General features: G+C 36.6%; 1 protein-coding gene across 1 annotated transcript; it reads left to right on the top strand.

Moving 5' to 3' along the window:
- The first annotated feature begins 721 nt into the window (after positions 1 to 721).
- LOC110882058 (protein terminal ear1-like) lies at positions 722 to 1,770 on the top strand. Its single transcript, XM_022130158.1, has 4 exons — positions 722 to 1,149; positions 1,235 to 1,345; positions 1,413 to 1,554; positions 1,624 to 1,770. The coding sequence occupies exons 1-4, from the start codon at positions 722 to 724 to the stop codon at positions 1,768 to 1,770; spliced, it is 828 nt and encodes a 275-aa protein (XP_021985850.1).
- The last annotated feature ends 10,610 nt before the right edge of the window (positions 1,771 to 12,380 follow it).

Below are 12,380 nucleotides of genomic sequence, written 5' to 3'. Positions count from 1 at the left end.
TTTTCACATATTAAATGGTACACTATCCTATTCCTTAATTGATGGTGGTTCCTATGGATTAAACCACGATTACCACGACCCTCTTATTTGATAATTTTAAGACAAAAATAAATTAAAAAAAGAAAGGAGATAGTGGTTTAGGTTATGAACAAACCCTTAATGTAGTAATTTTTGAATGATGGATGATGTGATGCCTATGTGAAGGATCATGATGGTCATGACCACACCCTATAGCCTAAGTTATCTATTCATTTCTGACCTATTTAGCCGTTTACACTTGACTGATCAAGTCATGTTTATTTACAAGATTTTTTGTATTCGTTTACATTTTTCATTCAAATAAAGATATCAACTTGTTATAGTGACTATAGATGCTACCAATCAAACCAACAATGTTGCTACTCGTATTAAGAATATTATTGCCTTTAAAAAATAAAATAAATGTAATTTATTTTGCTAACAAATTCAAATTCAAGAAAAATATTGTTGTTATTTAAAATTTAATCTAATCTAATAAATAATATACGGAGTAAGTGAGTAGGGGCATGGAGGAGGCAAAAAGTAACATGTGCCGGCGGCACTCCCGTACATGCATTTAATTCCTAACATCATTACAAATATCTCTCTTCTCTTTTTACACTACACTCCTCCTCCCACAGTCCTAGATACCCTTGAAGCTTCTTCATCTTCCAAAAAAGAAAAGAAAACTGGAGCTTCATCAATGGCGAAGAACAACAACATTAAATCCCTAAACCCTTTGGCTCCACCATACCTAAAATCTCCACCAACTCTCTGCTACATCCACACATTCCCTGTAGTATATCTTCGCACTTTGCAACCAGTGATCTCATACAATGTCCACCGTCCTACTACTAAATCACTTCCACCACCACCACCACCATCTTCAAAAGTGAAGAAGAAATTCCCACTAACCCCGGTTCCATGCGGCCCCCGAGCTGCTGCAATGTCTCGTGGCCGTAAACTCATATGGCGTCCGAAACCAGCAGAAAACAAAGCTACGATCCCAAAACAACCACGGGTTGGAGGAAGAAAAAGGTGGAAGAATACAAGTGCTGACTATCACCAGACTTTGCCACTGGAATCCGAAACGACTTCTCTCATGATTAAGAACATTCCCAACAAATACACGTATGTAGTATATTTATTTCACATTTATTACAAAACCCTTCATTCTCTTTCTTTACAACAATATTTATTGTTCTAATCATTGCAGGAGGGAGTTATTGATTCTCACTTTGGATAATCATTGCAAGAATGAGAACAACAACACTGAGAATGAATTTATTTCTGCTTATGATCATGTTTATTTGCCCATAGATTTCAAGTAAGTTCGACTTTGTTCTGTTTGTTAAGTGTTTGTGTTTTTTTATATTTACCTTTTGGGATGGTAGGAGTCGAGTCAATGCTGGTTTTGCCTTTGTAAACTTTACAAATGCAAAAGCTGCTGTGAAGTTTAAGGAAGCGTTTCACGGTAAACGATGGGCCTTCTCCGACAGTCCAAAGGTTGCTGAGATTTCCCGGGCCAAGATTCAGGTATTTTTATTTTGTTTTTGAAGAAAAAAGATTCATGAGTATTTGTGTTTATTAGGTTTTAATTTTCAGGGTATAAAAGCTATAATAAATCACTGCCAGATGATGGATTTCAAGTGTGGATCAGATGAGGACTTACCTGTGATCTTTAAACCCGCAAGAGATGGGTCGGGTCGGTTCGATTCCAAGATGTTTAAACTGGGTAAGTTTGTTAAGTGATTGATCATTGAAGCCGGTTTGTTTGAAAACAAAACTTCCTTTTTTTAGATTTAGGGTTTTAGCTAGTTTAAAAAAAACCCCATAAAGGGGTTAGTGATTTAGATCTAGATTTTAGGGTTTTAGTTTGAAGGTTGTGGTGGAACTGGACACCTATGCCTGCCTGCAGCAGATAGCAGGGTGTTGAGGTCCACCCCATTTCATGTTCATGATCTTAAAAGATTTGATGTTGATGTCCTAGAACAGTGTTTGATTGTTACTGTTTTAATGTAACATGTGCTTTGTTATGTTTTATTGACTTTTTTCTTACCTGCTATTGAACAAACGTTTAGAAGAATTGATAAATTACTACATTTTGCTATACATCTCCGGGTTTGAATCATAAACTTTGCATTTTAATAGAAAAGAATAATTGGTTCGGCTTGGAGATATGTTTTGAGCCCTAACTCGAGTGTCATGCTGCATTGCCCTAGCATCATGAAGTGTTTATTTCCGTTAAAATAGTGCGGGTTTAAGCTCTACAATATGAGCATTATGTGGATATTAATAGTAGATTGTTTGGAAAATCAGACAAAAAAAAAACCCAAGGTGGCGGTGTGGTCGTGGAAGTGAAACCACACCCGATAGTCTTATGATGGGTATCGTCTTGTTTTGTGATTTAGATCTTGACTTCTACTGGTTTAGTTTGAATAATTTGTGTGTGAAAATGGTGTGTATATGTTGACGAGTGTTCATGTTGACGATGATGTAACAGATTTGGTTTTAGAATGGTGTTGGTGTTGCTTTCAACTGCTTCTGCCTTGCTCCTGTTTGATTGTTTCTGTTTTAGTGGCACTATTATCCGTACATTCTATTCTTTGTGCCTTGTGTATTGACTTTTCGTTTGATTGAGAAAGCATTTTGACCCGTTGGTAGGGTTTTCAAGTTTAACATGACCATTGGTTCAAACGTAGTTTAGTGGCACTATTATACGTACATTCTATTCTATTTACAATTACGTTTAACTAAAAGTCTTTTGAATGGAAGGTTTATCCAAACGTTTCACACATACATTTATTTGAAAAATAAGTTAAAAACTTACAATCAAAACACATGTGTATTGATATTGCTATAAAACAACTAGATGGGCTTATTATTTATTTTAAAAAGTTGAGGGGTGAAAAATAAAAACACTATTGAAAGTATATTTAATAAAACACTATTGGGAGCATAAGAGCGTTAAGGAAAAACTATCCTTAACTAGCTGTCTAGCTGTATCACGTATGGTTCTTAGACCAAAGGATATAGTGAGAATAGTCCTCAAAAAGACCATCTGTCACGTAGGCGTCAACTCAGCAAGGGTGGAGGACCATCCTTTTAGGTACTACCCAAGGGTGTGGAGGGGAAGCAATGACTACCCAAGGAGAGAGAGAGAGAGAGAGCAAATTTGTGGGGGCAACAAATAAACAAGCAGCCACTCAACAAGCCCCGTCTCCAACGTCTTGCAGAGGACTTGAGAGCCGCGACGGAGCCCAGGGGGCCGGTGTGCGACGCCGGGGACGGACCGGGACAGGGAGGGGACGACCCCCATACCCCATGGTCTTAGAAATTATGCAATGGGATCATGTTGACTCTAAAGATGCAAACGTAGACGAGAATTGAAGAATAGAAGGCTGACGTCTAAGAAAAAGCCAACGTTTGATTGATTGTCTAACTAAAAACTCGTATATTCTTGTGTAAGCTTAATTAAAAACACCCGAGATTTATATTAGTGAGCACTAATCGAAAGCGCAAAATTAAAATAAACCGTATTTTGCAAGCAATTTAAGCACATAATGAAAACAAACATAAGTTAGCAAGCAATTTTTAACTTTTTTTTAGTTTCAATTTTTTTTTGGTTTTAAAATTAACCTATTTTCTAAATCCAGGGAGATTTTTGATCGCGTAATATTACGCCCGAAGTAATCGTGCATGTATATACTGCATACACACAATTGCATTTTAACAATTATTTATGGATTCTACTTCATTAAAGATTTCTGATTTCTGATGAGCTACTGCTATCCTCGTAAATTCGTAATTAGGCTAAAAGCCCAGCCTGTTTGGTAGGCTAAAGTGAACCCAAAAATGATAGACTGGCCCATTAGGGTTAAAGCCCAATGAAAAACTTATAAATTGAAGAGGAGCGAACAACGGAGACATGTTTTCTTCGAAAAATGTCCGGATGGTCCCTGTGTTTTGCTCAATTTTCACATATAGTCTCTACACTTCTAAATTTACAGCTTTAGTCCCTAACTTTTGCATATTCGTTCTCGAATAGTCCCTAATGTCGATGGGGATTAGTTTTGGTGTTAAGTGGGTGTGAAATTACTAAAATGCCCTTACCGATAAAAATATGTAGACACATTAAAAATTAAAAATATAATTAATCCTTAAAAGTGGGTCCCACCACTTTCTTGAAATATAAAGCTAACCCATCACCCACCCCCACCGCTACAACGGTTCCATTTAAGTAGTAACACCGCTACAATGGTGGACAACAACCAAAGTCTTCGAGACACAGCTTGAAAAGACCAAACACCTACCAGAATACATCTACGACGGAACTCCGTTCGCCACCAGCCTCCAGCACTACGTCCACATCTTAGCCGGAACAATCAAGTACATCGTCACGCGCTACCAGACCATGACCGGCCATCACGTCACGCGCCGCTTCGGTAGGGCTGGTGTCACACTCCGATATTTCCACATAATCCGGATATAGCACAGATATAGCACAACGGAAGGCTTGGTAGTTTAATTACTATTACAACCCAAAGTGTTCAAAGTACGAATAATAGAATATACAGGCGGTTGTAAAGAGATCCACAGGTGGACCATTAAAAAAATACATAAAACATAGTTTGACAGACTTTAGGCATCTAGGGATTTGCCAGATCCTCTTATTTAATGCCAAGTAGCTCGAGCCTATTTCGTGAGATACCTATCACTTAGTATTTGAAAAATACGGCAGTTTTCACTGTTAAATACAATTAACTGACTCTTTTGAAAACATTTAAGAAAATTTATTTAAGTGCACAAGGCACAAAAATTCTTTTGTAACTTGGGACAATTTCATTTAAAATCATGTATACAGCTTTATATGTTTGTCATACATTTGGGGCCGGTTTGGAAACCGGACATGATTAATTGACTCGCCACTTATAAAACCAACAAATGAGTTATCCCCAACTTGTGGGCAATTTATTATTTAGCATTTGCATTTGCATCTGTCGGGTGTATGCCTACACCCCGTGCATAGGTCGTGGCCATTAATAATTTAAATGAGACGAGGATATCTAGGACACGGTCGTTAACCCTCAATTTTTATGTTATTAAACAAAACAAATTAAAATGGGTTATGCGAATTTATTAATCACAATCCGACTAAATGATCCAATACCCGACCAAGCGGTAATAATTTACCGTATCCCAAGCCCGTATAAGGGAACATAAGTTAAAAGTATTTACCTGAGTTAATAATGCAAGAAATGCTACTCAGCCGTATGTTACTAAGACTTTATGCAAGTATCTTCTACTGAGGCTACTTAATTTGAAATGAAGGTTTTATTAACCTATTAGGATACTAACGAGTCTTATTTAAGTCAAGGCGGTTAATTTTAAGGATGCTTTTCGGTACGAAACGCAAGATTAAGCGGAGACCGGAATGGAATGTAATTTAGACCCAACAAGTATGAATACTTGTATAATATGGGTAAACTAAATACATTCTGGATTTTGAAGTTTAGATGACATGGGTAAACCCGTTTCGGTTAATTCATGCAAACTAGTTACATAAACCGAACCGAATGCGTATAGGCATAAACGGATAACCGAATGAGTCATATACAAGTTCCATATGTTAGTATGCTTAAAATATGTTAAGACATCAGTAGGATGTCAACATGTATGCCCAAAAAGATTTTAAAACCGAATTAGGCCTCATAAGGGCGTTTTGGTCATTTTGAGGTCTATAAAAGGGTTTATAGGTAAACTAAAGTTCTGGTAAAAACATTCTGTAAAAATATTTATTTTATGATGTTATAACAGTAGGATATCATACATATGTGTGGTTTACCATTTATGGCCAAACTATGGCCCGAAAGGGCATTTTGGTCATTTCACATATGCTTTTAGGGACATAATTGGAATTCTGAGTTCATGACTTATACCTACTGTAAAAATATTAAAAATCATTTATAAAATCAGTAGTTAATAAGTCTTGGGTGCTAAATATGGTTTTAAACCATACTATGCACCTAATTAGCGTAAAAGTCGATATTTGACGATAATCTCAAGGTTTAAGTGATTCTGAGATTTTGACCAGCTTTGAATGGTCAAAATATTGTAATTTTCATATCTCATCGGTAGCAAAAGGTTTTGCATGTTAATTATAGAGTTAAATGCTTGGTTGGTCCATGTGGTTTGCAAATATTACCGACTTGGTCCTAGTGGTTTACTTATTACAGAGTTGGTCCCAGTGGTTGTAAATTTTGCACTCGGGTGGTCCTTATCACTAACCCATATTAATTTTCTCAGTTAAATGTATGCGAAATGACTAGATTGTCCCTAAACAATAAAAAAATAAAAATGAAGATGGTATAGCCTCATCTTCTTCCTCCTCTCTCTCTCTTTCTCTCAAACTCACCACCACCGCCACCACCTTCAACCCACTACCACCATCTTCAATCCACCACCTCCACCATGTTTATTGAACAAAGTGGGATTTCAACATCCAAGACTTATACTAACTGTAACAATTAATAAACATTGAACTCAAAAATTGAAACTCTCAAAAAATACAAAATTAGAAGGTTGTATGACGGAAATTGAACAGGTAGCAACGACATCAGTCGTCCTCGAAAGCAGTGAGGTTGGGAGGACTGTTATCGCGATGGGTGAGAGCTTGAAGTCACCATTAAAATACCACCATCGAATAAACCCTAAATCAACCCCTGTAGTCGCCATCTTTTCTCTTTAGGCCAACACCACCATCAACATCTTCCTATTAGTTGATGCACCATTGCCAGAAGATTGACTGTGCTTCCGATAACTGGGGCCGTCAAAAACCACCACCATTTTCCCCTATTCATTATGAATAACCGCCGGAAGAGAGTGGCCAGCTGAAGACCATGACCCACTCCGGTTCAGCATCACTCTTCTCTCTTTGTCTCTGTATTTCTATATTTGTGTAGAATGAAAAAAACCCAAGATGAGGAGAAGATTAAAGTGACAGGTTGATGTATTTGTGAATTTAAGGTGTGGTGGTAGGTTGAAGATGGTGGTTGTGTTGGTGGGTTTTAGAGAGAGGGGAAGAAGAAGATGAGGGTGGACTATCTTTATTTTTTAAGATGAGGGTGGACTATCTTTAATTTTTATTTTTTTATTGTTCAGAGGTAATCTAGTCATTTCGCATACATTTAACTGAGAAAATTAACATTAGTTAGTGATAAGGACCACCCGAGTGCAAAATTTACAACCACTGGGACCAACTCTGTAATTAGTAAACCACTAGGACCAAGTCTGCAATATTTGCAAACCACAGGGACCAACCAAGCATTTAACTCTTAGTTATATGTAAAACTTATTTTATTTGCAAAAAGGGTATTATCGTCAGTCATAGGCTTTGTACAAGAACTCAATGTTAAGGTTAGTATATAATCTGACCCAATATCCCAATAATTCCTAAAAATGATATCATAACAGTAGGTATAGAGTTTTTTGTTTAAAATTATGCTTAAAGCTTGATTTATATACCAAAGGGCATTTTAGTCTTTATAAAAGCATGATTTTTGATTATTTGCATAACATCAGTTTATGACCAGGATGTAAGTGTCAAAACATTCTAAATATGTTTACTAATCAGTACCCAATTCATTTGCATGTTCATTTATCTTAAAAACTTCATCTTTGAACAAAAGGGCATACTAGTCAATAATAAGCATAATATCGAAAACATGTATAAAATTCAGGTTACTAAGTGACCATGTAATATAACCTCAGAGGGTTTTGTTATTACATAATATGGTCACAAAGGAACCTTAAGATATAGAGAAAACAAGCTAATTCGGGTCAGAACTGAAAGTCAAAGAAAAAGTCAAGCTTTTGCGACCTTTGGTTGCGAACCGAGCTTAAACTTAGAGTTGTCGGGTTGAACATGTTTAGACATGTTCTAATAGTGTTTACCAAGTTATTAAAGTGATAAAACATGTTTTATAACTTCCACATTATCAGTTTTGATTTTTATTTAAAAATCTGACTAGTTTGACTTTTTATTTAATTATTTTGACCCGACAATTAACTAAGTAAACGTGGTAATTAGGAGGTGCCCTTTTGAGGGATTAACACCTACCTAATTACGATCACGTAGCCATATTTGACTCGAACAATGGCTGGACCGTTTAGGTCTAAGCCGAAAGTCAAAACCGTTTTGCGGTAACTTTGACTTTCGGTCTTTAAACGCATAAAAACCGAACTAGAGTGGCTAAGGACACTTATAAAGGATCCTAGCTCGAACTTTGAACTCAGGGGAGCTTCCTTTTTTATCAGGAACCTCAAGAATTGCTCAAAAAAGCTCAAGAAAGAGAGAAAGATGGAAATTTGAATGGTGCAAGAATGAAGGCAGCCCAATACCTCTATTTATAGTTGGAGAGGGAGTTCTTGGATCATGCCAGGTGTTAGGACACTCCAGAGATGATTACAGGTGTCCAAAGTGGTTTTAAAAACCATCAAAAATCCATAGATTTCGAGTTCAAGTGAATGGTGGTATGTTTGGAGGTCTAGGAAGAAGAAAATTGCAGCTGGCAAGATCATTCTGTCGAAATAGGCCCGTCGCGTCGTGCCAGAGCAAACAGGGGGAGGGGTCGCGCGACGCTATCACCCAAATATCCTTCAGAAGTTGTCAATTTTGACCCCTGGTTCTCCAAAACCTTTATACACTTCCATTTTTGACATATTTAACCCCTCTGAGGTATTTTAAGGTATAATTTGGTACAATTGATCTTCGAGATGAGTTATAATTACTCTCGGGAATGTAATCGAATATCGCTAAGCTTTGGGTTTCGTTTAAAGGTCATTCAGAGGTTAAATTGAACTTGTTGACGCTTTTAACCCTTCTTCTTGAAATTTTGCCTAACTCTTACATAACGATACCGAAACCTCGTGAATTCATTATCATGTATTCTCAAGAGTATAATCGATCATTACGAAGCCACGGGTTTGTTAAAAGGTCACTCAGAGGTACGAATTAATATGTTAACACGTTTAACCCTTTTGTCTTATAAACTTTCGATTTCTTTCACAAACGGCTTCTTATGTCCAAGAATTTTCTCGTTTTAGAATACGTACATTGTGTGAGGTCAATCAGAAGCATAAGTTTAGCATGTTGACCCTTTTAGTCCCTCCGCATATGTATTTTCATTGTTTGTCAACTTTAGCCCCTTTCAATTCAATCTTTTACATGTTTAGGGTTTAGGACACGTGTCTTTACATAATTGGACACGATTTTACGAGGTGTTACAGCCGGTTACCGATGGAGTATGAGATTGATGTGAAGTTAGGGGTTAAGAGCAGAGAGGATGTGTTCAAGATGGGGATTGATAAGTATAATGGGGAGTGTAGGAGTATTGTTACTAGATATGTTGGGGAATGGGAGAAGGTTATTACTAGGACTGGATGGATTGAATTTAAGAATGATATAAGACTATGGATTTTTTTTATGGAGAGTGTTTGGTGGGTGTTTTCGGAGTTATTTAAGAAGAATTTGGTGTACATAGGGTTTAAGGTAGTGGTTTTGATTTAATCGTATGTTTCTTGTTTGTTTAATTCGATATACGGTGAATGGCATGTTGTTTACATGTATACTAACAACAGAATCGTCGATCTAACCTAGAGTGCAGAATCCTCTAGATCAGATTTCATAGAAAACGAGTAGAACAAGAATCAAGTACACGATACACTTTCAATCCGGTCTTCTATTGATTATCCAACACGAAGTTTACAATCAATTCAAGACCCACCAGAAATCTCTCAGCCACTCTCTGTAGATTTCTCTAACTCTCTCTCAATCCCTCTAGTTGTGTAACCTAAACCCTAATGCCAAGCCTTGTTTATATAGGACAAGGTTTGCACATGGGCTTTGGTCTAGGCCAGGCCATTCTCCAGGCCCATAACACTAAATAACTCCCTAACCAATAATGCTAAGCCCAATACAAAATATCCAAAGACTAAATAAACAAACTATTAAGCTATTGACACAAAACATGCACTAACAAACTCCCCCTTGACAATAGCTTCATAGTCTAACTTTGTCTTCAAACATCTTGCAGTCTTTTGGTCTTTGGATAGCGTCAGCTACACACAGTTTCTGACATCAACAAACTCCCCCTTAGCTGAGGCTTCCAATCTCCAAAACTTTCATTCGTTGTAGATCAGCGAACTAGCAATCTTTGGTTAAGCCAGTAATCTTCAACTCTTCCATATCTCTTTCTCTGCAATGTAGTAGAAGGATCCTTCCATGCATCTTCACACATCTTCACTTCACTCTCAATCTGCACTTTACTTGTATTCTGCACTTCATTTTGATAACTGCATCAATCTGTTTAGCAACACAAGCAAGTATCTCGAAAAACCGTTAGTCTTTTTCACATTTAAAGATAAGCCAATATTTTATCTTATCATGCAAAAACAACTACCTGTCAGTTCAAAATGGGAGATCTTTTAAAAGGAAAATCTTTTTGGTATTTTTGATATTTTTCAACACAACTAAACTAACTAACTAAACTCAAAAATATTTACAATATCTCTTTTTGTGAGTATCATGTGCAAGAAGATCATATCAGCGAAATCAAACTGTTTTCATACCATTATATAATTCTTTATTTAATTTTTCGTGAAAAGCAGTTCAAGACAATTACCAGTATATTTATCCACTTAAACAAAATGCATGAACATTTCAAGTACCATTACCGTATGATACGTTAAGGTATTATTATTATACCGAAATACGAGCGTGTCCAACTTCAGGATATACCCCCGCGATCAAGGTATGCACAAAGATTCATCGTAGTAGGTGAGTATACTGAATTCATCCGTTTTATTTTTCAACGATAGATAATTGGTGAACAGGTCAGTACTTCCGTACAGCAGAGAGACCAAAGTATCATATCGAGGGCTAAGACAGATACCATTTTTTGTACGAATTATGCATTTTGCACTTATTGAATGACTCTCTATGAGAGCTTTTTCAATTTCAGGGTTTTGGCATTTTTAGCTCTTTTAAGATATCCTGGGTGTGTTTAGGTCAGCATGTATCTGGATGCAGCAGAAGGACACCCCTGATATCCCCGGATGAAATAACAGTATAAAGACCCAAAACTTCAGATTTTGGCAATCTATCAACGCAAGAATTAAGGTCATTAAACCATACACCACTGATGTGTTCCCCACTCATACTCAGTGCATTTAGGTTTATATCACTTTGGTAAGTTGATTATTTCATGCTTTTGCCTACTGGTACATCATATGATGAAGCTGCTATCACACTTAAGCAGTTTAATTCAGTTTCAGTGTGACAGTCTAACTTGCTGATGTACTATCATTTCTTCTTTTTCACACAGTGAACTCATTTTTGATTTTCTATTTTTTTTATGTTTTTCATTTTTAAAATTTTACAACTTACTCTTACAACTTACTCCCCCTAAACTCACGCACTATCTAAACTCTTTTTGGCCTAGAGGAATTTCTCCCCCTAAATTTTTATTTTTATGGAGTAAGTTTCAAAAATAAGAATTTAAACACAAACAGACTCCCCACTTTAAATCTGACAAAAGTTTTTCACGATTAAAGTTTAGAATAAACAAGATAATGACAGAAGTAAATAGTTCGTTACCCATGTTAACCTACTATTCACCTCAGATGCTTTACAGGAATAACCACTATTGAACACATCAATAGTCCTTCTTGGTCATCCTGCATTCACTCAACAACTCAGTTAGTCTTGAGAACCCAAGCCCTGGCAGTCTTGGGTTTTCCAAATTCATCCATTACAGGCACATCCATCCAATATCCATCACTCCTCAGTGGAGTCTTAGATTGCTTACCCGTTGTTGAACAAGATTGATAATTTCCACTACGTCTTTGATTGCGAGAGTTCCAATAAACTCTCGGATTTTCTGACCTTTGAAAATTATTATTTTGATACCTTTTTCTCCCATTATTATACCATGAATTCTGGAAAAATTTTGGATGTTGTGGAACATTCGAGTTACTAAAACCCCTATGTCCATTTCTTTGCTGAAAATTTCGATTACCAGCAGTTTGGTATCGATTTTGATATCCAAAATTTCTACTTTGACTTTGAAAACGATTTGATTTACCATTATATTGACTAAATTACGGAGAGATACTTCTTGGTTTATCAAATCTTTTCGAAGTTGAGGGTTTTGATTGAGATTCAGGTTTCTTAGCTTGACAACTAGTTTTTACACTGTTGCTTGACCCAACCTGATTCCCATTCTTAACCTCATCAACCTTTTGTTTACCTTTCTTCAAAGGACAACAACTCGCCACGTGCCCTTTGTTGTGACATTTAAAAC

The sequence above is a fragment of the Helianthus annuus genome, chromosome 10, assembly GCF_002127325.2.
Source record: "Helianthus annuus cultivar XRQ/B chromosome 10, HanXRQr2.0-SUNRISE, whole genome shotgun sequence".
In the NCBI taxonomy this organism is placed as follows: Eukaryota; Viridiplantae; Streptophyta; class Magnoliopsida; order Asterales; family Asteraceae; genus Helianthus; species Helianthus annuus.
This window is presented reverse-complemented; position numbering and strand designations above follow the sequence as displayed.

Bases quoted from the DNA above. Each gene is read 5' to 3' on its own strand.
- LOC110882058 (XM_022130158.1), top strand. From the start codon at position 722: ATGGCGAAGAACAACAACATTAAATCCCTAAACCCTTTGGCTCCACCA. The intron at 1,150-1,234 runs GTATGTAGTATA...TAATCATTGCAG, and splicing joins AACATTCCCAACAAATACAC to GAGGGAGTTATTGATTCTCA. The intron at 1,555-1,623 runs GTATTTTTATTT...TTTAATTTTCAG, and splicing joins TTTCCCGGGCCAAGATTCAG to GGTATAAAAGCTATAATAAA.